Below are 27,989 nucleotides of genomic sequence, written 5' to 3'. Positions count from 1 at the left end.
CTATCAGTGCTGAAGGCTTGAATAGTCTCCGTACAGTAGGGTCTTCCCCAAGATCCAGAGCGTCCCCCAGTTTTGTGTTCTGCAGATTTATTTTATTTAAAAAATTTGTTGCCTGCTTAAACCTAAGTGGTTCACAAAACACGTACACAATCTTCAAAACAGTACAAATCAAATAATTTACATACATCTGAAAAAAAATTCTCTAATTTAAATAATTATTCAATAAAAAACCTCGATAAAGTTATCTTTAACATCTTCTTAAATAGCAGCTACATTCCCCACTGTGGCAATGCCTGTCAGAGAAAGTACAGACAAAAGATCATCATTTGGATCATCCGATTCTTCCTCAAGTGGACTGTCGCCCGCTTAAGCATGTCTCTGGTGTTGGGGACCTGCGCTCTTGAGGGAGGGGAGTGGAACTTGGCACTAATAGGGCCACCACAGAAGGCAGCTTCAGTGAATTTTGTGAGCCAAATAAGCCTAAAATGACCTGAGGGGCAGAAATCCCTTCTAGACCTTGTTTAGAGTTCTTGGGGATTTTCTAGGATTTTGGCACTAAATTGCAGCTGCGTTTCACTTGGGATGCACTGGCACTGCCCCGTTCCTAATTTAGACAGTCCATTGATGACCTGAGTACCAAAACACCTCAAAGAGGCAGAGGGGACTACACTTCCCCCTACATATTTGCGAATTCCGTATCTACGGATTCGCTTATTTGGGGTTTTAGATCAAAAAATACATTTTCATTTTTCAGGCTATTTTAAGCCCTGTTAAGCCCCACCTTAAGCCTTTCCTGGTGGTATAGTGGGTTTTCGGGACAGGAGCAATCTTCTCACACTCCTGCCCCATGCAGATTGCTCACAGGAAAAGGCTCAAGAGACTATGGGAGCTCAAGACAGCCATTTCCTGTGAGCGATCTGCACAGGCAGGAGCGTAGGAAGATCGCTCCTGCCCCAAAAACCCGCCAGGTAAGGCTTAAGGGGGGGCTTTTCAGGGCTTAAAATAGCCAGGGAAAGCGGGGGTTAGGGGCAGAACCGGCCCGAATATTATTTGCGGTTTTTTTAAATATTTGCGGGCCAGCTCTGTCCCAAACCCCCGTGAATACGGAGGGGGAAGTGTAAAGTCGTTACCTCCTTCCTCACGTGCCACCTGGAACACGACTGCTCGTCCAATAACCATTCGCCACAAACAGGTTATGAACCCGAAGTATTCCAACATGAGAAGTCCATCCCACCTGTTTTCTTGCAAAAATGAGGTGTTTTGAGGCAGATAAAAGCTTTTAATTCAAAATCGGGAAAATCCAAGATGACCGCTGCTGGAGCAATTTTATACATGGTCAAGTCACACTATTATGACCCACGCCTACCTCTGACTTCAGGGACACAGCCAATGAATGAATGCAACTGTCATATGAAGACTTTATGGATATATAAGGTGGGATGTCATCAGGGGCTGTCAAGGGGAAAAAAAGAGCGATTTATCAGACATTGAAAAAAGATCATCAACAACTGGGCCAAGGGTGGCAGCATTTCAGAAATGGTAGTTTGTGAACCTTTCAAGGGCTGCTCTGGTTAAAATGGACCATCAGTGAATGAATGGAACCGTTTCGACGACCCAACATGGTAACTGTGAAATAGCACGAGCCATCGATGTGAGAGGTGAATGTTGGCTGTGCAGGTTGGTGCAGGCCGATTAGCACGCCACCGTGGAGCAAAACACTATCCAAATGAACCAGGGGGCTTCCAGATGTGTGTCCAAAATGACTGTGCAGTGAATCCTGTTGCGAATAGCACGTCAGAGCAGAGGGCTGGTGACTGCACCCATGCTCACGAGGGTTCACCACATAAAAATGGCTGCAATTTGCACAGGAATACCGACATTGGACTTGCACAGGAGTACCAGCATTGGACTTGCACCAACTGGCAAAGAGTTGCCTTCTCCGATGAGTCACGTTTTGAGTTCCATCGAATGGATGGACGTTGGCGTATCAAGTGTGATCTTGCAGAGAAGAAATACACGGCAACCATTGTTGGATGTACACAAGCTGGTAGTGGCAGCATTATGGTCTGGGGAATGTTTTCTTGGTATGGTCTGGGTCCCTTAATACCTCTGGAAGGCACTCTCAACCAATATGAGTATCTCTCCATGCTTGCCGATCAAGTACACCTTTACATGTTGACAGTCTTCCCTATGGCCGATGGGATCTTTCAACAGGACCCTAACTCTTGTTAACCGTGTCGAGCTTTACGAATATAGAGATGATGCGGTATACAAACCTAAGGTTTAGATTAGATTAGACAATGTGACATATCATACCACTAGAATTGTTCACAAGTGGTTCACAGAGCACTACCAGGACTTCCAACAAATTCCCCAGACCTTATCCCAAATGAGCACATTTGGGACCACCTCGATCAACATGTTTGATGGCTGGATCCACCACCACGCACCTGTCAGCAACTGTCAGAAGCACTGCAGTCTGCATGGCTCCAGATATCTCTAGCAAACATTCAAAATCTTACCGAGTCACTCCCATGGCATCTGGCTGCCATCCATGCTGCCAGCAGCGGTTATTTTGGATATTAGCAGGTAGTCATAATAATGTGACTTGACTGTGTATTTACCAGAGGTTGTATAGCAGTAGTGGATGTATTTTTAAATGCAGCATTCAGTTTTTTAAAATAAAACAAATGTTCACTGCTGTGTTTGTCTATTGACCAACTGTTAGGGCTCTACTATTTGCCACTGGATGCATAATATAAAATTGTTACGTCATTATTGCTCTACTCATTAAAATATCTTTCTGCTCATAAGTTTTGAAATAGTAAATGGGTTAGAAAGTTTATTTTTATGTAATAGGATGTCAATCACTATATTATATTAATCAGCTCCTGAAAGAAAAACTATAAGCCATAAGTTCCATTATTTCTTAAGAATCATTGGAAAAACTATGCACAGAATTAAAAAAAAAAATTCTGACCTTTATCAAATAAAAGCATTTTTCAAATCTCCTAACACATTCAGCATCAGCAATTGTTAACACGACAAACCTGATTTCCACTCTTCCTCTCTAAAACGGTGTAGGTGAAATCATCATAAATGTCTCGTACAGTTTTCAAACCACTTGTTGGATCTTCCCTTTGATAAGGAGTGATAGGATGCCAAACTTCAACAATGATCTCTGGATCATCCCTTGTGACTTTCAGTTCTGGTGGCCCAATTTTTCCTACCAAACAAAGTTATACATTTGTTCAATAATGAAAATTAATACACTACAGTAGTACCGTGTTGCCCCGAAAATAAGAGTGTCTTATATTCATTTGGGGCCCAAAAAAGGCACTAGGTCTTATTTTCAGAATATGCACATGATCATCTCTTCCTTCCTCTCCTTCACCCCAATTCTTCCTCTTTCTTTTCTCTCCCCCACATGTGCAGCATCTTTCCTCCCCTCTCTTCCATCCTCCTGTGCAGCAGAAGTTTGCCCAGCTTCTATCCTGCCCTCCCTCTCGTCCCTCGTACAGCCTTGCCCAGCTTTTATCAATCCCTCCCTCCCATCCCTTGTGCAGCAGAACCCTTGCTGACCCGCCATCCTTCGAAGCAGCGTAGGGCCGGCAGCACTCTAAACAGACTGCTTGGCCTTGTCCGTCGGGGATTTCACTTTGCTACGGCAGCCTGTTTAGAGTGCTGCCGGCCCGATGCTACTTCGGATCAAGGTAGGGCTCACTTGCGGTTGGCGGGAAGGGAAGAATGGCGAATCAGCAGAGGCTGCACCGGGGGGGGGGGGGGAGAAAGAGGGTATTTGAACATTTGCTGGTGAATCCCGGGACTAGGGCTTATTTTTGGGGTAGGGCTTGTATTAAGACCTATCCCGAAAATGATGCTAGGGATAAATTTCCGGAGTAGGTCTTATTTTCGTGGAAACACGGTAGTTACTGGATATAAGAATAAGAAATCTACACTGTTTACTTGTAACAGATGTTTACCAAACACAGCAGGATATAAGGCCTCCTCACAACTAGATGACATCACTCAAGGACGTCTACCACATGGCTGTGAGTAACAAGCTCAAAGAGTTTTTCAATATAGACTATCATGCATGTGCAGAACATACTAATCATGCTGCAGCTTTGCAGAATTTCCTGAGTTTTCAACAGCTGGGTCCATACCACACTGAGGTCTCAAGACACAATGAGCAGCTTATTAGAAGGTTTCAAGAGCAACAAGCCCCATATACTATATATTAAACATCTAAAGCAGGGGTGTCAAAGTCCCTCCTTGAGGGTCACAATCCAGTCGGGTTTTCAGGATTTCCCAAATGAATATGCATGAGATCTATTTGCATGCACTGCTTTCATTGTATGCTAATAGATCTCATGCATATTCATTGGGGAAATCCTGAAAACCCGACTGGATTGCGGCCCTCGAGGAGGGGGGACTTTGATACCCCTGATCTAAAGGCTTCAGAAAGATGGATTTACCTCAACATTACCAAGATAAACCCTAACAGATGGGTCTTCAGACCTGGTTCAGAAATGCAATGTTTGTAGGAAAAAGAATATAAGGTGGGGATCAACAAACCACCAGGTTACCATGGTGACTGAAAAAATAATTGATCCTGGCATCTAAGTTTTGTCTTCAAGTGTAAGAACCCAAAAATGAATGAAAGAATAGAAAATGTGGAAGACAAAAAAGATCTTTCACATGCCACAGGGAAGTCCAAAAGCCACACTTAGTTTGAGATGTTGGAAAAATAAGGAGACTGCATATCAGCACTTCAAGTTAACATTATATTTGGTCCTCAGTTATATACGGTGACGGATCAAAAGCGCGCGAGGACAAATGCGCGCCGACAACCGAGCGCGGACAACTGAGTGCAGAGCTTAATCGTGCCAAAGAAAACCTGTATTTTAAAGGGCTCTGACGGGAGGTGTGGGGGGAAACCCCCCACTCTACTTAATAGGGATCGCGCTGCCTCACGCTGCCATGTTGGGGGGTGTGGTGGGTGTAACCCCCCACATTATACTGAAAACTTAACTTTTTCCCTAAAAAACAGGGAAAAAGTTAAGTTTGCAGTATAATGAGGGGGGTTACAACCCCCCAAATCCCCCACAACGCCAGCGCGATCTCTATTAAGTAAAGTGGGGGGTTCCCCACCAACACTCCCTGTCGGAGCCCTTTAAAATACTCCCTGTCGGAGCCCTTTAAAATTTTCTTCAGCGCGATGAAGTCCTGCGCTCAGTTGTCTGCGCTCGGTTGTCAGCGCGCCTTTGTCCTCGCGCGTTTTAGACTATGAACCATTATGTACAGCTCAGCAAAAGTTTTTCATAGGTGAGTTGTAAGCTTGGAAACCCAACAGGGTAGATTAAGCATAAGACATCCCTGGACCTAGATAAATGAAGTGTTGTAAATGAAGTCCCAGCAAAGTGATCCCAATAAAGGGTAGGGCTTAACTCTGTGGTATAACGCAAAAATTCAATAAACTGAATCAAAAAGGAATTCTAACCCCTAGTGCAGTGAAGTCCACTAATAAGTGGGTCTAAAAATCAATATCCGTGACAATAGTTCACAGTAAATTGAGATTAGTATCAAAAGATTTCAAGTACTTATCTCCATTAGTAGTAGTATCCAAAGTGGTGGTTAAAATTCACTTATAAAGTCCATGCTAGATATTCAGCCGACAGGGCAGTGTGCAGCTCAGTCAGCATTACACAAAGAATAGCAGGCTTTTCACTTCTGTCTCTTACCTCCCAACATGTAACCTCTGATATGTGTGCGTGCACACACAGGCATACATCTCTCTCTCCTACCCCCTTCCCCAAGGCCCAGTTCACTCTATAGACAGTGGAAGAAAAGAGTAGCTGCGTGTGAGGCATTAGTCTCCTCTTCTGTCACTTGTTGCTGAAAATAAAATTAGAATCACGCTGTTCAAATTTTATTTTCAGCACCGAGTGACAAAAGAGAAGATTGTTACTTAATACACAACTACTTTTCTTTTCTTCCACTGTCTTTACGGTGGACTGGAGAAGGGGAGGGGAGAGGAGAGTAAAGTAGGTGTAGTGATCTGCGGAGGGGAGGGGGGGAACAAAGGCGCAGACTGGAACAGTCAGGATCCAGCAGTGAACAACTTGCAGCTAGAGGCAGAGGTCGGGACTGAGAGGAAGGATGCATTGAAAGTAGTGTTACATCCCCACCCCCATCCACTCCTTGTATACAAGCTCTCCATTAGTAAGAGGAAGTTAAGATCAAATGAGGAAGCGGGAACACAGTACCATCTTCAGTGTTTATGCTCTGTGATTGAGGCTCTCCCTGCTGTACGTTCATTATTGCAGACCCAGCCTGCATCAGTGCTGACTGCAAGGGCTATGGGGAAGGAGAGTGAGAGAGCGAGAAGACAGGAGGGGGAGGAAAGTGAGACAGAGATGCTAAAGAGTAGAGAGCAGTTACTTAACAGGAAGAGAGGACATGATAACGTAAATACAGGAAAGAGGAGGAAAAGAGAGCATGCTGAAAGGGAGAGTGAGAGAGAGCAAGTGCTGGTTGGAGGAGAAGAGATAGCCATTTTTAGGCAAGAGGTGGAGAGGAGATGCATGGAGGAAAGAGCATGGGTCTGAGATTAGAATAATTTTAATGTGTGAGTTCTAGAGGAGGACTGGGAAAATGAGGGAAGATGGGACTATAGAATATGCCCTTTATTATTTGGTTTCCAGGGAGGAAGTGGCAACAGGCTCAACAACTAGGGGTGGGGGAGAATGGCAATACAGGAACAGCTGTTGGGTAGAAGGTACAGCGCAAAGTGGACACTTATGATTTACTGGGAAGAGAAAATGTAGAGAGAGGGAGAAAATGGGCTGGGAAGGGTAACAATGGGTAGACAAAGGGTAAAAGGAAAGATTGTGTTTTACCTGATAATTTTCTTTCCTTTAGTCACAGCATATGAATCCAGCAGATGAAGATATAAGATTGGGTTCAGTTTAGCGCTCTAGGACAGTGAGGCTTCTAGTCAGTTAGTATTTCTCATAACAAAGCAGAAGGGATTAATCCACACATTAACAACTTTTTCAAAGGATAGACAACTTTTCAAAGCCAGGACAATGAAAACATTCAACAGTAACATGAACAGAAAATCACACTGAAAAAGAATAGGGTGAGGTTCTAGATTCATAAGCCAAGATTAAAAGAAAGAAAATGATCAGATAAGACAATTTTTCCTTCCTTGTCATCAGCAGCATTTGACTCCAGAGACTAATGTTAATCAGCAAAGCAGGGGGCAATGGAGGATTGTGTATCTGGATTTTCAAAAGGCATTTGACAAAGTACCTCATGAAAAGTTCCTGAGGAAATCAGGAAGTCATGGGATAGGAGGTAATGTCCTATTATAGATTAAAAACTGGTTAAAAGATAGAAAACAAAGAGTAGGTTTAAATGGTCAGTATTCTCAATGTAGAAGGGTAAATAGTGGGGTTCTATAGGGGTCTGTGCTGGGACCGCTACTTAACATATTTATCAATGATCTAGAGATGAGAATAACTAGCAATATAATTCTAGATTTCTAGAATCTAATGGACTGCAGGACCTGAGGCAGCATGGTTTTACGAGAGGCAAGTCTCGTCAGATAAGAACATAAGAATAGCCTTACTGGGTCAGACCAATGGTCCATCAAGCCTAGTAGCCCGTTCTCACGGTAGCAAATCCAGATCACTAGTACCTGGCCAAAACCCAAGGTGTAGCAATATTCCATGCTACCAATACAGGGCAAGCAGTGGCTTCCCCCATGTCTTTCTCAATAACAAACTATGGACTTTTCCTCCAGGAACTTGTCCAAACCTTTCTTAAAACCAGCTACGCTATCCGCTCTTACTACATCCTCTGGCAACGCTTTCCAGAGCTTAACTATTCTCTGAGTGAAAAAAAATTTCATCCTATTGGTTTTAACTTCATTGAGTGTCCCCTAGTCTTTGTAATTTTTGATGGAGTGAAAAATCGATCCACTTGTACCCATTCTATTCCACTCAGGATTTTGTAGACTTCAATCATATCTCTCCTCAGCCATTTCTTTTCCAAGCTGAGGAGCCACAACCGTTTTAGTCTTTCCTCATATGAGAGGAGTTCCATTCCCTTTACCATCTTGGTCGCTTTTTTTTCAACTTTTTCTAGCGCCACTATATCTTTCTTGAGATAAAGAGACCAGAAATGAACGCAATACTCCAAATGAGGTTGCACCATGGAGCGATACAGGGGCATTATGATATTCTTAGTCTTGTTAACTATCCCTTTTTTAATAAATTGCCAGCATTCTGTTTGCTTTTTTGGCTGCCACAGTGCATTGGGTGGAAGGTTTCATCGTATTGTCTACAATGATACCCAGATCCTTTTCTATGGCGCTAACCCCCAAGGTGGACCCTATATCCAGTAACTGTGATTCAGGTTATTCTTCCCAATGTGCATTACTTTGCATTTGTCCACATTAAATTTCATCTGCCATTTGGACGCCCAGTCTTCCAAATTATCTGATTGGTCATTCAGTCAAAGAAATCAAACAGTTGGATATGGGAGGGGCGCTAGATGTAGTGTACTTGGACTTTAGCAAAGCTTTCGTTACAGTGTCGTACAGGCAATTGAAAAATAAACAGAATGCATGCAGTAAGGATCCTAAAAGTGACAAACTGGATTAAAAGCTAGTTAAGTGGAAGGAGAGAAAGGATAGTGGTAAATGGAGTTTGATTGCAGAAAAAGGATGTTGTTAGTGGAGTGCTGCAGGGATTGGCCTTGGGCCAGCTCTGTTTAACATCTTTGTGAGCGACATTGCGAAAGGACTGTCTGGCAAAGTTTGTTTTTTTTGTAGATGATACCAAGCTCTGTAATAAGGTGGACACCCCGGAGGGTGTAGATAACACGAGGTGGGACATGGCGAAGCTTGAAGAATGGTCTGGTAATTGGCAACTAAGATTTAATGCTAAAAAATGTATGATCATGCACGTGGGCTGCAAAAATCCAGAACGATATAGTATAGGAGGTGAAGAACTTCTGTGCACAGAAGAGCAGGACTTGGGGGTGATTATGTCTGATGATCTCAGGTGGTAAAACAGGTATCCAATATTCTGATAAGCTGGATCGGCATAGCACCATCGGGATTGTAAAAGAACGAGAATTTTGGTGAAGTCCTTATAACTGTACCAATCTATACTCCTTGTGATAAATGATGAATTATTTATAAGCATAAGAAGTAGTGTGAAATATAGCTCTTATTTGGGTATTTTGTTTATGTACTAAGTAAAGCTATTAAAAAGTCTTATCAGTCCCGGTGGGTTAATTAATATTGGTTGCCTTGTGATATGCTGAAAGATAAGTGGACATTTCATCTAAAGACAAAGTTTTTGATTTACAATTTTGATATAGCACAGTTACTTACCGTAACAGGTGTTATCCAGGGACAGCAGGCAGATATTCTTAACACATGGGTGACGTCACCGACGGAGCCCTCGGTACGGACCTTTTTAACTAGAAGTTTCTAGTTGGCCGCACCGCGCGTGCGCGAGTGCCTTCCCGCCCGACGGAGGAGTGCGTGGTCCCCAGTTAGGATAAGCCAGCTAAGAAGCCAACCCGGGGAGGTGGGTGGGACGTAAGAATATCTGCCTGCTGTCCCTGGATAACACCTGTTACGGTAAGTAACTGTGCTTTATCCCAGGACAAGCAGGCAGCATATTCTTAACACATGGGTGACCTCCAAGCTAACAAAGAGGGAGGGGGGATGGTTGGCCATCATGAAAATAAATTCTGTAACACCGATTGGCCGAAGTGACCATCCCGTCTGGAAAAGGCATCCAGACAGTAGTGAGTAGTGAACGTGTGAACTGAGGACCAAGTGGCAGCCTTGCAGATTTCCTCGATGGGCGTGGAACGGAGGAAAGCTACAGAAGCAGCCATAGCTCGGACTCTGTGGGCCGTGACAGCACCTTCCAGTGAGAGACCGGCCCGAGCATAGCAGAATGCAATACAGGCAGCAAGCCAATTCGAAAGTGTCCGTTTGGAGACAGGGCGACCCAAACGGTTGGGATCGAAAGACAAAAACAGCTGAGGGGATGCACGGTGAGCTCTGGTACGATCAAGGTAGTAAGCAAGGGCACGCTTACAGTCCAGCGTGTGCAGCGCCTGTTCCCCAGGGTGCGAGTGAGGCTTAGGGAAGAAGACGGGCAGCACAATGGACTGGTTGAGGTGAAAAGCCGAGACCACCTTGGGAAGGAATTTAGGGTGGGTACGCAGAACAACCTTGTCATGGTGAAAAACAGTGAACGGTGGGTCAGCAACCAGTGCATGCAGTTCGCTAACTCTCCTGGCAGAGGTGATGGCAATTAGGAAAAGCACCTTCCAGGTAAGAAGCCTGAGCGAAGTTGCGGCAAGAGGCTCAAACGGAGGTTTCATGAGTGCTGAGAGAACCACATTCAGGTCCCAGACGACAGGAGGAGGCTTGAGAGGCGGCTTGATATTGAAGAGCCCTCTCATAAATCTGGAAACCAGAGGATGAGCCGTGAGGGGTTTTCCGAGGATAGGCTCATGAAACGCAGTGATGGCACTGAGGTGGACTCTGATGGAGGTAGTTTTGAGGCCAGCATTGGACAGCGAGAGCAAATATTCCAATACAGTTTCCACCGCTAAGGAGGTGGGTTCCTGATGATGCCGGAGACACCACGAGGAGAATCTGGTCCATTTCTGATGGTAACATTGGAGGGTGGCCGGTTTCCTGGAGGCGTCCAAGACGAGGCGGACCGGCTGAGATAGATTCTCTGGAGAGGTCAGCCCGAGAGAAACCAAGCTGTCAGGTGGAGCGAAGACAGATTGGGATGCAGTAGAGACTGATGCCGCTGCGTAAGTAGAGTAGGAAACACAGGAAGAGGAATGGGCTCCCTGGAGCTGAGTTGGAGCAGGAGGGAGAACCAGTGTTGGCGAGGCCACCGAGGGGCGATGAGAATCATGGTGGCGTTGTCCTTGCGGAGTTTGGACAAGGTCCGCAACATCAGAGGAAGTGGAGGGAAGGCATACAGGAACCGGTCCCTCCAATCGAGCAGGAATGCATCCGGGGCCAGACGGTGAGGAGAGAAGAGTCTGGAACAGAAGAGGGGCAGTTGATGATTGTGAGGTGCTGCAAAGAGGTCCACCTGCGGCGTGCCCCATCGAGCAAAGATGGAGAGCAGAGTCGGAGGGTCCAACGTCCACTCGTGAGGTTGAAGGATGCGGCTGAGATTGTCGGCCAGGGAGTTCTGTTCGCCCTGGATATATACCGCCCTGAGAAAGAGATTGCGGTCCGTGGCCCAGGTCCAGATGCGCAGAGCCTCCAAACAAAGGGGGCGAGATCCGGTGCCGCCTTGTTTGTTTATGTAGTACATGGCGACTTGATTGTCTGTGCACAGGAGGAGGACTTGAGGACAGAGGAGATGTTGGAAAGCCTTGAGGGCGTAGAACATGGCTCTGAGTTCCAGGAAATTGATGTGATGACGACGCTCCTGTGGGGTCCAAAGTCCCTGGGTGCGTAGATCTCCTAGGTGAGCTCCCCACGCATAGGGGGACGCATCCGTGGTGATGATCATAGAGTGAGGGGGTAGATGAAAAAGTAGACCCCTGGAAAGATTTGAGGAGTTCAACCACCATTGGAGAGATTGCTGAAGAGATGATGTCACAGAGATGGGATGAGAAAGAAGATCCGTAGTCTGTGACCATTGGTTGGCGAGAGTCCACTGAGGCGTGCGAAGGTGGAGACGTGCCAGAGGAAGGACATGCACCGTCGAGGCCATGTGACCCAGGTGGACCATCATCTGACGGGCAGGAATGGAGGGATGCATGAGCACCTGACGACAGAGGTGGAGCAGGGTCCGCTGACGATCGGAGGGGAGAAAAGCCCTCATTAGTGTGGTGTCCAGAACTGCTCCAATGAACTGAAGTCGCTGGGTGGGAAGCAGATGCGACTTGGGGTAGTTGATCTCGAACCCCAGGAGGTGGAGGAGAGAGATGGTGTGATGAGTAGCCTGTAGCACAAGTTGAGACGTAGGTGCTTTCACCAACCAATCGTCCAAATAGGGGAACACCTGGAGGTTGTGAGACCTGAGAAAGGCCGCCACCACTATAAGGCACTTGGTGAAGACCCTGGGTGAGGAAGCGAGGCCGAACGGTAGCACCTTGTACTGATAGTGGTGGTGCAGCACCTGGAACCGCAGGTAGCGGCGAGAATTCTGATTGATGGAGATGTGAGTGTAGGCCTCTTTGAGGTCCAGGGAACATAGCCAGTCGTGTTGAGAAAGAAGAGGGTAGAGCGTGGCAAGGGAGAGCATTCTGAACTTCTCCTTGACCAGACACTTGTTGAGGTCCCTGAGATCGAGAATGGGACGGAGGTCTCCCGTCTTTTTGGGAACCAGGAAGTAGCGGGAGTAGAATCCCTGACCCCTTTGATCTGGAGGTACTTCTTCGATGGCATTGAGAAGGAGGAGGGATTGAACCTCCCTCAGGAGGAGGGGGGTTTGAGATGAGTGTGAAGCAGACTCTACGGGAAGGTTGTCCGGTGGAAGAGTCTGGAAGTTGAGAGAGTAGCCGTGGCGGATGATGTTGAGGACCCACTGGTCCGATGTGATGACCTCCCAACGGCTGGAGAAAATGGTGAGACGACCTCCGATTGGTTGTGGAAGAGGTAGCGAGGGTGGATGACTGGCTATGCCCTGGAGAGAAGAGTCAAAAGGGCTGGGATTGCTTAGCAGGCTGAAGAGGCTTGGAGGGTTGAGTGGCCTGAGAACGAGCCTGGGCATGGTGCTGCTGTTGACGGGGCCGCCGAGGTTGTTGAGGAGGCGGATTGAGTGGCCTGGCTGAGAACCTGCGCTGATAAGATGACTGAGGTCGATAAGGTCGGGCAGGCGGAGCCTTCTTTTTTGGTTTGATCAGGGTGTCCCACCTTGTTTCATGGGCGGAGAGTTTCTGGGTGGTGGAATCCAGTGACTCTCCAAAAAGTTCATCCCCGAGACAGGGGGCATTGGCTAGACGATCCTGGTGGTTGATGTCCAGGTCGGAGACTCTCAACCAGGCCAAGCGGCGCATGGCAACGGCCATGGCAGAGGCACGGGAGGTGAGCTCAAATGAGTCGTATATCGAGCGGACCATAAACTTGCGCAACTGAAGAAGGCCAGAGATGTGCTGCTGGAACAGTGGGACCTTGCGCTCCGGCAGGTACTTTTGAAGGGCAGACAGCTGTTGGACCAAATGTTTCATATAGAACGAAAAATGGAAGGAATAGTTGTTCGCCCTGTTGGCCAGCATGGCATTCTGGTAGAGCCTCTTGCCAAACTTGTCCATGGTCTTACCCTCTCTGCCAGGAGGGGTAGAGGCATAGACACTGGAGCCCTGAGTCTTTTTCAAGGTGGATTCAACAAGAAGGGACTCATGGGGCAATTGAGACTTGTCGAACCCTGGAATAGGGATGACTCGATAGAGGTTGTCCAGTTTACGTGGAGCCCCCGGTACCGTAAGGGGATTCTCCAAGTTTTTGTAAAAGGTCTCCCGTAGGATGTCATGCACGGGGAGCTTGAGGAACTCTTTAGGAGGTTGTTCGAAATCTAAAGCCTCCAGGAAGGCTTGAGACTTCTTTGAGTCAGATTCTAAAGGAAGGGACAGGGCTGCAGACATCTCCCTCAGAAATTTAGAAAATGAGGACTGCTCCGGTTTGGAGGTGGCATCGGGTGCCGACGGGTCCTCATCAGATGAGGAGGGATCCTCCTCGGTACCGAGAGGGGTTTCCTCCCATAAGTCAGGGTCCCGGACCTCTGGTGCATGTCGAGACACCGGGGTGGAAGGTGCGGTATGGCGGGTCTTGGATAAAGATTTCCCAGAACGCACCGAAATGGTACCAGGAGAGGAAGACCGGCGTCGATCCCGGTCCAGGGAAGAATGACGCACTGCTTGGTGCCGAGGAGGATCCGATGTGGTATGGGAGTGAACCACTGGATGGGCATGAAGCTGCTCAGCCGAAAGAATCGGCATGGAAGTGTTGATGGGTACCGAAGGGGTGGATACCGGGGGTTCGGTACGGGGCTCGGGCCGGTCTGGTACCGGAAGGAGTGGTGCCAGGATAGTGGGCAACAGGTGCTTGAGTTGCTGCTGTAACTGTTCCTGGAGTTGAACCTTTAAGATGGCCGAGATACGGTCATCTAGGGGTGGCATCGGAACCGCTTTCTTTTTCTTCGGTTCCTTAGATGCCGCTCCACGCCCCAGCGATGAGGAGGCCGATGACGAGGCACTCACCGAGATCGGGGCGGAGCGCTTGCGGGACCGGTGCGATGCCGGCAAGGTCGGCGTCGCCACCGTAGTTGGAGGGCGCTCGAGGGAAGAGGAAGGCTTCTTAGCAGGCTTACCTGGCGCCAGAGACGCCGATGTGGGGTCGGGCGGTGTCGAGGTAGACGGTGCCGATTTCTGTGGTACCGCTGTCGATGTCGAGGAGTCCATCGCCGACCCGGTGCCGAAGAGGAGAGTTTGTTGAATTCTTCGGTTTTTAAGGGTTCTCTTTTGAAGAGTGGCACAGCGGGTGCAGGAGTCCGCCCGATGCTCCGGACCCAAACACTGCAAACACCAATTGTGTGGGTCAGTGAGGGAGATCGGGCGTGCACACCGCTGGCACTTTTTAAAACCGACCTGCGGGGGCATGAAGGGGAAAACGGCCTCCGCAAAATCGAACCCCGAGGCCTGTATAATGGCAACAGGCCCCGCCGGGGCAAAAACGAAAAAAGGGGAAAAAAAGCAAAGTTTTTTTTTTTTTTTTTTTTACAAAGCAAAGAAAAAAGAAACCCGAAGGCAAAGGAAGATAAAAAATGGAAAAAAGCGTGAGCGGGAAGGCAAAAAGTGGTTTCAACGGCCGTTGAAAAAACACACGCGTCTTCTTCGCTCCGCGGAAACGAAGAAACTGGGGACCACGCACTCCTCCGTCGGGCGGGAAGGCACTCGCGCACGCGCGGTGCGGCCAACTAGAAACTTCTAGTTAAAAAGGTCCGTACCGAGGGCTCCGTCGGTGACGTCACCCATGTGTTAAGAATATGCTGCCTGCTTGTCCTGGGATAAATGTACATACTTTTGTGAAGCTATTTAAATATTTATCTGAACTTTAAAATAACCAAGAGTTGAGTTTTTCTGACCGAGGATGTGCCCCGTACTTCAAAAGGTTTTTTAAAGTTAGGTTAGTCCTTTTAGATATTACGATTTTTTTACATCCTTTGGTGACACTGAGGTCTTTTCTCCACTAAGTTTGATTATTTTGATGAGTTCCTGATTCATCATCGAGTTACTAATTTTTTGAATGTTCATTTTGGTGATTTATACTAGGGAAGAAACATGGGAAACATGGGATATAATAGAAACATTTAAATATCTCCATGGCGTTAATGTATAGCAGGTAAGCCTTTTTCAAATGAAGGAAAACTCCATATGAGAGGGCATAGGATAAAGTTAAGAAGCGATAGGCTCAAGAGTAATGCAAGAAAATATTTCTTTACAGAAAGGGTGGTAGATGCGTGGAATAGTCTCTACCAGTGGAGGTGGTGAAGATGAAGACAGTATCTGAATTTAAGATAGCGTGGGATAGGCATGTGGGATCTCTTAGAAAGAGGAGGAAATAGTGGATGCTGTGGATGGGGCAGACTGTTTTACTAGAAGCATAGAAACATAATGGCACATAAAGGCCAAATGGTCCTTCCAGTCTGCCCCATCTGTAGTAATCATTATCTCTTCATCTCTCTAAGAGATCCCACGTGTCTATCCCAGGCTTTCTTGAATTCAGACAGTCTCTGTCTCCACCACCTCTTCCAGGAGACTGTTCCATGCATCTACCACCCCTTCTGTAAAAAAAGTATTTCCTTAGATTACTCCAGAGCCTATCACCTCTTAACTTGCCCTCTCATTCCATAGCTTTCTTTCAAATAAGAGATTCGACTCATGCACATTTATATTACGTAGGTATTTAAACATCTCTATCATAGCTCCCCTCTCTTGCCTTTCTTCCAGAGTATACAGATTGAGATCTTTAAGTCTGTCCCCATATGCCTTATCACGAAGACCACACACCATTTTAGTAGCCTTCCTCTGGACCGATTCCATCTTTTTGAAGATGTGGCCTCCAGAATCGTACACAATATTCTAAATGAGATCTCGCCAAAGTCTTATACAGGGGCATCGATACCTCCTTTTTCCTACTGGCCATACCTCTCTCTATGCACCCTAGCAACCTTCTAGTTTTTTCCTTCACCTTTTCAACCTGTTTGGCCATCTTAAGATCATCACATACAATCACACCCAAGTCCCGCTCTTCTATCATGCACATAAGTTCTTCACCCCCTAAACTGTACCGTATCATCGGGTTTTTGCAGCCCAAATGCATGACTTTGCATTTCTTAGCATTAAATTAGCTGCCAAGTTTCAGACCATTCTTCAAGCTTCATCAGGTCTTTCTTCATGTTATTCACACCATCCTGGGTATCTACTCTATTGCAGATTTTGTTATCATCCGCAAAAAGGGAAATCTTACCTGAGAGCCCTTCAGCAAGATTTTTTATAAAAATGTTATAAAGAACAGACTCAAGAACAGAACCTCAGGCATATCAATGGTAACATCACTTTCCTCAGAGCGATCTCCATTGATCACTACCCTCTGTCGCCTTCCTCTCAACCAGTTCTTGACCCAGCCCATCACTTTGGGACCCATCCTGAGAGCACTCAGTTTACTTATTAGACGCCTGTGTGGAACACCGTCACAGGCTTTGCTAAAATCTAAATACACAACATCTAGCACACTCCTTCTATCCAATACTCTGGTCATTCAGTCAAAGAAACTGATCAGATTTGTCACACCGCCCACATGTACATCAGTACCTATTCTAAATGTAAGTGAAAATGAGCAGCTAATGCAACAATCTGCCAAGTAAACAGGCAAGCCTAAAGCAAGTTTTCTATACTTTTATTTGCATGTTTTCAAGAGCTTCACCCTCCCTTTCCCTGAAGCAGCCATGAGGCGAAATGCTTTGGCCACTGTTGGGGCGGCAGCCTGAGCATGAACACACTAGTAAATGCCAAGATAATTCTTTGATATTCATTGGATTGTTTGATTACCTGTTATGATTGAAAATGTCCTGTTGCTAACTGCCGTTAACATTGTGCATGGTGCCATTAAACTAGGAATTCTGCCGCTTACTTACATTAACTAATAGTGTGTCGATTTGCACCAATCTAAGAGTTCATATCAGTTTTAACACTAGTTTTAAGGTTTTTGTGCTGATTACATTAGAGAAGGGTGTCTTCCCTAATGGGGTTCTGAAGCTTTTCCTCCTTACGACAAAGTATATTGGCTGCTATACTTTTTCACTTTTTGACTCACAGCTTTTGTTTTTTTGTGTGAATTAGAATTCTAGCTGTGTAGAACAGTTAGTAGTAAATAGTGGGGTTCCCCAGGGGTCTGTGCTGGAACCGCAGCTTTTTAACATATTTATCAACGATCTAGAGATGTGAATAACTAATGAGATAACTAAATTTGCTGATGACCCAAAAGTTGTTAAAGTGAAAGAGGACTGTGAAAAACTGCAAGATGACCTTGTGAAACTGGGAGACCGGGCTTGATGGACCTTCATTCTGTTCCAGTATGGCAATTCTTATGTTCTAATGAATGTGTGATTTATGATAAATGTGTGATAAATAATCCCATTTGTTCCAAGACTAGTTCCTAGATTTTTGGGCCCTTCCACCACAACCAACAAATCTCCCATGGGAATAGTCATCCTTTGCCTCTCTTACCTTTTACTAGGCAAATGAATTCTTGGTGAGCTTGAACTCAACTTCCTCCTCACTCAGCCCCCTAGCCTGTCCATTTAGTTAAATGCCTTTTCATGTTTCTCTTGTCTAGTTATGCCTTCTACTTCTTTGGAAGCATGCACTGGTCACATCTCTTATTTTAAAAAAAATAAAACACACTTAGAGCTCTCTAACTCAGCCAACTTTCCTTCTCTAATTCTTGAAAAAGTAGTCCTTACTCAGCTTTCCTCATTTTTCCAGGTAATATTTCTATATATTACCTTGAAGCGTGGACTAACATGGCCACCATATCATTTCACTCATTTTTTCAAAAATCCTTTATACTTCACCCTTGCCAAGCTAGTTTCAAGGAAGGTCACAGTAAAAAAAAATCTCTCCTCACAACACTGTAAAACAAACTTTGAACATCTCTGGACCAACACTCCTCAGTTATCCAAATCTTATTGGATCTCTTCCACCTTCAACATTGTGGACCATGATCATCATGATGCTCAAATATAATAACCATTTCTTTCTGGCACCATTCTCAAACAGTTTAGAACGTTCTTTTCAAATCTCTCACAAAGGCACACTCTCTACTCCTCATACTATCACTTGTGGCATTCCACAGGAGTCGATTTGAATTCCAAGTTTATGTTTCTTTCCTTACCCTTACCTAGCAATACAATTTTCTAAGCATCACACTCCTCAACCTAGTTTGAATCCCTCCTTAGCCCCCAGCTTTTTGTGCCCCTTCACCAAGAAGGACACCTCCCAGCTTTCTTTTTGCCATCTATGTCTTTCTCACCCCTACCCCAACCACCTTTCCAACCTGTACTTATTTCCTCCTACCCCAGCCACCTATCTGCCCCTATTTTTCTTCTTTCACACCACCCTTTTCTGCTCTGGCATAAACTGTGAAACATCCTTGGGTTTGCCCACAAGTGATTGAATGTGTACTAGTGAACCTAAAAAAATGTGCTAAAAGTGCAAATAATAATCAGCAAATGGTATAAGCTGTCTCTCTCCCGTACCCCTGTTATAGGGTCAGGGAAGATTAGTACTATGGCTGGTGACATCTAAAAGCCAGTCATTATCAGGGTAAGTTTTAAGGTAGACTTGGGGATAGCGTGAAACAGTTTTTATTTTTTGTAACTAGATTTTGCAGCCAACAAGATGGACCTCTGGAAACATAACAAACTAACCCATTTAATCTAAAGGGGACAGATGGCTAGGGTGACATCAACAAGATTACTTTGTGCAATGCCTCTTTAAGAGGGGGATCAACAGATAATTGTTCCCCATTTTACTTGTAAATTGGAAATCTATAACTCAGTGACTAGGGTAGCAGCAACATTAAAACATTTTCTCACTGGGATTATTTGTCTTGGGAATGTGCAACCCTTCCTCCCTCCAAAATTTTTTTTTTTTTTAAAGTGTCAACACACTTGGAGCACTGTGAAATTCTGGTCATCACATCTGAAAAGTAGAGAATTAGAAAAGGTACAGAGCTGGACAACCTGGATAACAATGAGTATGGAATGACTTTCCCTATGAGGAAAGGCTTAAGAGGTTAGCACACTTCAGCTTGGAGATATATGATAGAGTTCTGTAAAACAATTAGCAGGAGGCATGCAATGAAGTAATAAAGAAGAGAAAATATTTTTTTTAACTACGACACATAGTTAAGTTCTGGAATTTGTTATAGTAACTGTTAGTGTAGCTGAGTTGAAAAAGGTTTGGACAAGTTCCTGGCGGAAAAGTCCATAAACCACTGTTAAGGTAGACTTTAACAAACTCACTGTGTATCCTTTGAAGTAAGTATCATAGACTCTACCTATCTTTAGAATCTCTCTAGATACTTGTTACATAAGAACATAAAAAGTTGCCATACCGAGACAGACCAAAGATCCAACCGTGGTCAATCCAGATCACAAGTACCTGGCAAGATCCCAAAAGAGTAAAACAGGATATTATGCTGCTTATCCTAGAAATAAAAAGTAGAATTTCCTAAGCCCATCTTTATAATGGCTTATGGACTTTTCTTTTAGGAAATTATCCAAACCTTTTTCTAAACTCTCCTAAGCTAACTGCTTTCACCACATTCTCTAGCAACGAATTCCAGAGTTTAATTATACATTGCATGAAGAAAAGCTTTTTCCTGTTTCTTTTACATTGACTACTCAGTAGATTCATTGTATGCCCCCTAGACTTAGGGCTCCTTTTACGAAGGACTTTTTAATCACGCGCTAACCCCCGTGCTAGCCAAAAAACTACCACCTGCTCAAGAGGAGGCGGTAGCAGCTAGCAGTTTAGCTCGCGCTGTTATGCACATTAAACCGCTAACGTAGCTTCGTAAAAGGAGCCCTTAGTATTTTTGGAAACATGCAACTCCACTTCACTCAGCATTTTATAGATATCTTATCATATCTCCACTGAGCCATCTCTTCTCCAGGCTGAAAAGTCCTAGCTGCTTCTACGGTTTGTGACTTGATCATTCCTGGACAGATTCAGCTTCAGTACTTGGAGAACAAGGCCAGTGCTGGGCAGATTTCTAAGATCTATGCCCTGAAAATGGCAAGGACAAATCAAGATCAAGAATGTATATGTAGTATCACATCATACTTTATGTAATCAGTTTATCTTGTTGAGCAGACTGGATGGCCCGTACATGTCTTTATCTGCTGTCATCTACTACGTTTAGCCTTTCCTCATAAGGAAGTTGTCCCATCTCCTCTATCAGTTTTATTGCCCTTCTCCGTATCTTTTCTAATTCCACTGTATCTTTTTTGAGTTGCGGTGACCAAAATTGCACACAGTATTCAAGGCGAGGTCTCATCATGGAGCAATACAAAGGCATAGTATTCTCATATTTGTTTTCTATTCCTTTTCTAATAATTCCCAACATTCTATTTGCTTTCTTAGCTGCTGCTACACACTGAGCAAAGGGTTTCAATGCATTATCAATGATGATACCTAGATCCTTTTCCTGGGCGGTGACTCCTAATGTGGAACCATGCATCACATACATGGTCTGACAATTAAAGTTTGTGAACTTGCCTCCGTGCGCTTACTTTGACAGCACTGTACAACTTGGTATGGTTTCATAACCTTGATATATCAGTGTCTCACAGCTGTGTTCGTGTCGACGTTTGGCAGTGTCTTGCTGAGAAGCGTTCATTATTGTTGTGTGCTTTTTATATGCAATTGCAAGAATGTCGGAGCTTGAATTACAGCAACAAACATACATTACATTTCTTGTTAAACTTTGAAAGAGTGGAAGTGAAATCATTGACATGTTAGTCCAAGTTTATGGGGATAATGCCATAAAGAAGATGGCAGTGTACAAATGGATTAAACGTTTTTCTGAGGGGGAGAGAATGCGTCACTGATGAAGAAAGGTCAGGGCAACCAGTAACAAGCAGAACCGACAAAAACATTGCAAAAATTTGTTGAATTGTATGTCAAAATCATCAACTGACTATGCGAAGTATAGCAGACCAAGTAAAAATCATGGTATGAGAAAGGTGTGTGCGCAAGGAGCTCACCGATGAACAAAAGCAAATGAGAGAAAGTTTGCCAAGACCTTTTGGAGAGGCAAGATGATATTTTGGGCATTGTTATCACTGGTGATGAAACATGGATGTACCAATACAATCCTGAAACAAAGTGTCAAAGTGCATAATGGAAGTCAGCCAATTCTCCATGACCAAAAAATTTCTGCCAGTCTAAATCAAGAGTCAAAACAATGTTGCTAAATCTTTTTTGATATCAGAGGGATGATTCATTATGAACCTGTACCAACTGGACAGTTAACTGAGTTTACTATTTGGAAGTGCTGATAAGGCTGCATGAAAAAGTTAGACGAAAACGACCTGAACTTTTCGCCATCAACTCATCACGACAATGCACAAGCTCACATGGCACTGCCTTTGAGGGAATTTTTAGCCAGAAAACAAATAACTGTATTGGAACATCCTCCCTACTCACCTGATCAGTGATATGTCGAAACTGTATGGGACATTGGCATGCCGACAATCCCGCGCAGGACTTTTGTCCTTAAAACAGCTCCTGCGAGCACTCTGAGGGGGGGAGAACCCCCCTCACTACACTGAAAACTGCCGATTACCCCCAAAAAACCCACACCCCCTCTTACGGGAGCGCAAACACTTATAAGTTTACTGGGGGGGGGTTTCCCCCCCCACACCCCCTCAGAGCGCTCACAGGAACAGTTTTAAGGCGGCGCGCATAAGTCCTGCACTATTTCGTTACAGAACCCACCTGATCTAGCCCCCAATGACTTTTCTTTACCGAAAGATAAAGCAAATATTGAAGACATTTTGACGACATTCAGGACATCAAGGGTAATATGACAGGTCTGATGGGCATTCCAGATAGAGTTCCAAAATTGCTTTGAAGGGTGGACAAGGTGCTGGCGTCAGTGCATAACTTCCCAAGGGGAGCACTTCAAAGGTGTCCGTAGTGATATTCAGCAATGAGTTATGTAGCACTTTTTCTAGGATGAGTTTGTGAACTTAATTGTCAGACCTTGTATTTATAGTTTGGGTTCCTCTTCCCTACATGCGTCACTTTGCACTTGCTCATGTTAAACATCATCTGACATTTTGATGCCCAGTCTCCCAAGGTCCTCTTGTGATTTTTCATAATCCTTTTACAATTTAACAAGTTTGAACTTTGTGTCATTAGCAAAATTTAATTACTAGTTATTAATTAATCACTAGTTATTTCCATCTGTAGATCATTTATAAATATGTTTAAAAAGTAGCAGTCTTGCATTGGCCACTGTAGGAAATAGGATATTGTGTTTAAATGGACATTTGGTCTGATTCTGTATGGCAATCCCTATATTCTTATATCATGCTTACAATCTATTATACTCGAAGGAGAGGGGTAGCAATTTGTGTTTAGTTCATGAGGTTGGCACACCCAATTGTTTTCAAAAATTGGCCAGGTGGCCTATATGGCCAAAAAGTACACTGCCTTAGCCGGTGTCAGGTCAAAGGCGTGCCGGGACAAAGGCACGCCCAGACAATCGAGCGCAGCGTGGGGGTGCGCGCCACACAAAATTACTGTTTTTAGGGCTCCGACGGGGGTGTGTGTGGGGGGAATCCCCCCACTTTACTTAATAGAGATCGCGCCGCGTTGTGGGGGCGTTGTGGGGGGTTTGGGGGGTTGCAACCCCCAACATGTTACTGAAAACTTCACTTTTTCCCTGTTTTTAGGGAAAAAGTTAAGTTTACAGTAAAATGTGGACGGTTACAACCCCCCAAACCCCCCATAACGCCGGCGCGATCTCTATTAAGTAAACTGGGGGGGGCTCCCCAACAAAACCCCCTGTCGGATCCCCTAAAAACTGTAATTTTCTTCGGCGCGCGCCTTTGTCTTTCGCGGGGTTGTCTATGAACCGCCTTAGTCTGCACAGGCTAGAGAAGTGTTTCTCAACTTGGTCCTGGAGTACACCCTTGCAAGTCAGGTTTTCAGGATATCCACAATGAAGATGCATAAACTTGATTTGCATATATTACTTCCATTATATGCAAATTTCTTTCATGCAAATTCATTGTGGATATCTTGAAAGCCTGACTGAAAAGGAGGTACTCCAGGACCAAGTTGAGAAACACTGGGATAGAGGAACACATTATCAGTTATTATTATTGGACCATGTAGGTCATGATAAAGGAAGTAATAGAGCTGAGCCTGCAAGAGACAACAAACAGGGCCGTGCAAGAGGCCTCAGCCCTGGGGTGTACTCCTGGGGAATTCTGTATGACCGACTATATATTTTCAGTAGTGCATTTTGAAAATTACTCAACAACCAGTATAGTTCACCTGAGGCATGAAGTTGTCGTAAATATAGTGTGATTCAAGCTCCATGTGTCTGACTGAACAATCACCTGCTACGCCAATGGTTTTCGCTAATTTTTAAGTCAAGGCTACTTTGGGTCCCAAAGGCTGAAGAATAGCCAACATCTTCTCTCATGGGGCCACAAAACTGACCAATCTGTACAGATAGCTGAGGAAAGTTAGATCCTGCTTCCATCAAAAACATTTTACCCTCCTTGTCCAATCCATCATCCTCTCCAGATTGGACTATTGCAACTCTATCTACTTAAGCCTAACTAAGAAAAACCTCCACAGACTCCAACAGATTCAGAATGCCGCGGCCAAGCTCATCTTCGCTAAAAGTAAATTTGACCATGTCTCCCCGCTCCTGGCCAAGCTCCACTGGCTTCCGATAATCGCCAGGGTCCACTATAAATGCGCCTGTTTAACTTTCAAAATCTTATATGGTATCCTCCCTCCCTTTATCCCTCTTTCTTGGAATTCCTCAAACCCTAATACCACCAGATCCTCCCACAAATTAAAACTATCCTTCCCCTCGCTAAAAGGCATTTCCCACACAGGAAAGCTAGGGACCTCCCTCCACTTCAAAATCACTGAGCTCTGGAACAACCTTACCTCCCCTCTTTGGAACTTGAGCTCTCTCCAAGTTTTCCGCAAACATCTGAAAACCTGGCTTTTCTCAAAAAATGTAAGTCTCCCTCCAACTTAGGAATCAAGGAAACTTGGTATCCCAAGTCCTCTAAATTTTCTTCACACTTCTACCTCTAACCCTCTGTTGTAGTTCCTTCCTATTTCTCCTACTGTAAACCGCGTCGAGCTCTACGAACGTGGAGATGATGCGGTATACAAACCTAAGGATTAGATTAGATTAGACAGCTATCTCCGCCAGAACACCTGGCTTTGATCAAACTTGTAGAACACATACATCCCCATCTTTACATATAGGGTAAATGATCCCAAACTAAAAGTGCTAAAGCAGACAAAAACTGAAATCCTAAAGATACTAGACTGTTTGCAGTGCAACAACAGAAAAAAATATATAAATGTATTTCCTCTTGTACAGTGCAAAACTATACAGACAGAAGCGACTGCCTAACAGTCAGCAAGGTAGGAGGGAGTGGGCATCCCCTCCTACTGATTCTTGCTGGCACGGGGGTGGTTCATCAGCAGGATGCCGTGGAGGGCCGTCATCTGTATGTTGGGGAGGGGGGGCTTTTATCTTTTTTTTCAAATGAGACAAGATATTGTACGCATGTAACACGCACATCTGTGTCCATTAAACAAAAAAGAAAAAGAAAAGGTTTCCTGCCTGAAACAGCTGAGTGGCAGGAGGCTTCCCCTTCCTCTCAGCTGTTTGGGCTTCCCCTGCCATTTCTGCACACATGCAAGTTGCTCTCACAGCGATCAATCGGACGAGAGAAACAGGGATTAGTACAAACCTCTGCATGAATTATTTGCATGCAAAATTTTTAGTGCTTCAATAGCTCTTTTAAAATTGGCCAACAATTGGATTGGAGCGGGCCCAGTCTTACCAATCCTGTTTAGTACATCTAGCTCTAAGTCAGGTTACTCCAACAGGCCCCAAAGCCTTCACTCTGATGCATAATGCCAATGTGGCAACAGGAAATTACAACAAAGGGAAGCCGCCTGGGGCTTACCAGAGCAGTCTGGCTTAAACTACTACCAGCAAAGACAGCAGGTTTAGAGGAGGCTGTGGTGGAAGGCGAGTGAGAGATGTCTACTCCACAGACGAGAGAAAAGGAAGAGGAAAGGGGCCAACATTAGCAAAACAGACTTGCCTGAACTTACACAGTGGTTTTCAATGCAAGGACCTTATCCTATATCCTGCAAAGCTGGGGGGTGGGGGGGAGGAAGGCAGGATTGGGCCTCACCAGAAACCACTATTCTCTCACAGGCCTTGCACGGAGGAACAATGACATACAGGATGACACTACAACACCACCTTATATACAACAGCACTGTGACGAGAGTTATATGAGTTAAAGGTACTACAAGGCTAACAGAGTCTTAAGATCAAAACTAAATTTGCAAATATGTATTACAGGACTTACCATTCACCCGCAGCGAAAAGTCATTTCTCACAGCATACCTGGATTCCTTTGATTCAACTACAGCTTTAACTTTGATATAATAGAAATTGTCTGGATCAAATACTTCTTCAGAAATATCGCAATAATAATGTGTAATATTTTTACAGCTCTCAATATGCATCTGTTCTCCATTTCTAAAATACAAAGGAAACAAACCATCATACCATTGTAATAGTGGAACGTTTATCATAAAATACACAGGATTTTGCACCTTTCAGAACCAGCAAAATGCTCTAAACCAAATAATAAAATTGCCACTTAAAAGATCCCCTCAGATTTTAAGTAAATGTTACAGAAATTCCTGGTGAGGTGCTTGTTCATGTTCCTTCAGCATTTTTATAACTGTTCTGAGAAATGGATAACCAGACTTGTTACATATAGCAAATTTCTGCAAAACATACAGGGACGGATTCTGCAAATGGCGACATTGTTGTATGTCAGTCATGAAATGGCGCCGTTTGCAGAATCATGGCCATGTTAAAAGTAGGTACTGGAAATGTAGGCCATCAATTTCTGAGATGGTTGAATGGGGAACCTTGGACCACTTGATGACATGGTCAGTTACTGCGCTATTTATCACCAATTAAACCAATTAAGTTAGGTGGCAGTAGGGCGTCTACTGCTACCTAACTTATGCTGTAATTTTGAGAATCAGGCCCATATTGCTTCTATAGTGCTACTGGCACAAGATAATCAACATTGCTGCAGCATCACCTGAAAAATCTGAGAACCCATAAGTTTTCTAATACTCAGGAATATAAAATATCAAAGACACATACTGTGCTCTTTGAAGCATCTGGTTTTATACTGGGTTCCACTTACTGGTAAAAGACATTAAGGAAATTCTGGAGAGGTATTTCATAGCTATCAATATGTTTTTTGGGGGGAAGGGGGGAAATTTGTGAACTGCTTGCCCTGGATCGGTAGCATGGAATGTTGCTACTCCTTGGGTTTTGGCCAGGTACTAGGGACCTGGATTGGCCACCGTGAGAATGGGCTACTGGGTTTGATGGACCATTGGTCTGACCCAATAAGGCTATTCTTACGTTCTTATTCTATCCTGGTAAATATATATAGGAAGTCTCCAGGTTAAGCATGAGTTATACTTTTAAAGCCGTTCTTAAGTCAGAATTGAATATAACTCAAACGTGAGAATCTGGGTGTATTTTCAGGTACTGTAGGTATCATCAGTCCCTAGAAAGCTTAATCTGTTTATATCTGAAGCAGTAGAGGGTTAAGGAACTTGTCCCAGATTACGTCATCATGGCATTTCCAACCCATGGAGCTAGACACCTAATTTAAGATGGCCTGGGCCCAAAGTATATACAGCTTTACAATAGCCCCATATTGGTACAAACATAGCATGGAAAACTGACTGGAAGCTATTCAGAGAAAGAAATGGTCAAGATGGAGGCATACAGATAAGCCATGTATTTAGAGTGTTTTTGCCCCTTGGCTTCTCTTTTGAATGTACCTCACAAAAGGGATTAGAGCAGAAAGCTCAGGCTCTGAATTTGAGCCAGCCAAAAATCATGGGTTTCTTCAAACTCGTGCCACAATGGCTTCTCTGGGTGTGGGTCTTACTTTTAGGTAGACTGAAAGAGAACCATGGAGCAATAGTATAGCTAATCATCCAATTTTAGACTGGCCTGGATCCAAAGTATGTGAGCATAACAAACAACTTCACCCTCTCCCCCAAGCGAGCGGGTATTTCTCTACTCCATTCCCCCATCCATCCAGTACCTTTTTAAACCTTCAGTTCTTTACCGACAGTGAAGCCCAAGGTTGGCCCCATTGGGTCCTTTACCTTTGCTGTGTCTGCCTAAAGGAAATGACATCATAGGAAGCAGACGCGGCAGAGGAAATAGAAGTTGCTTACCTGTAACGGTAGTTCTCCTTGGACAGATGGATCTTACAGCCACACAAGAAGGTGACGTCCCCGTGACTGAGCCGACCCGGCAGTCTAAAAGCTGCAAAGCTAAAGAGCTTTGCGCATGTGCCAGCCCTCCCCCCTACAGTATCCCACCCGGCCCCTATATAAGCACCCCCCCAACCGGCCAACACAGTTAGGTATAAAGCTGGCGGCAACAAAGGGGAGGCTGGGCAGGATTGTGTGGCTGTAAGATCCATCTGTCCAAGGAGAACTACCGTTACAGGTAAGCAACTTCTATTTCTCCCTGGACAGGGATCTTACAGCCACACAAGAAGGTGCCT

The 27,989-nt window shown here is 44.8% G+C and overlaps 1 protein-coding gene across 1 annotated transcript in view; it reads right to left on the bottom strand.

The window, feature by feature from the left end:
* IFNGR1 (interferon gamma receptor 1) overlaps window positions 1-27,989 on the bottom strand; it is a 78,661-nt gene that overhangs the window by 20,408 nt on the left and 30,264 nt on the right. The window contains exons 3-4 of the mRNA XM_033939444.1: window positions 25,737-25,909; window positions 3,051-3,226 (exon numbers count right to left, since the gene is read on the bottom strand). Coding sequence (XP_033795335.1) covers window positions 3,051-3,226; window positions 25,737-25,909 — 349 coding nt within the window. The remainder of the gene's footprint in view (window positions 1-3,050; window positions 3,227-25,736; window positions 25,910-27,989) is intronic.

The sequence above is a fragment of the Geotrypetes seraphini genome, chromosome 3 (assembly GCF_902459505.1).
Source record: "Geotrypetes seraphini chromosome 3, aGeoSer1.1, whole genome shotgun sequence".
In the NCBI taxonomy this organism is placed as follows: domain Eukaryota; kingdom Metazoa; phylum Chordata; class Amphibia; order Gymnophiona; family Dermophiidae; genus Geotrypetes; species Geotrypetes seraphini.
Note: the sequence above shows the minus strand (reverse complement) of the source record. Positions and strands in the feature narration are given on the sequence as shown.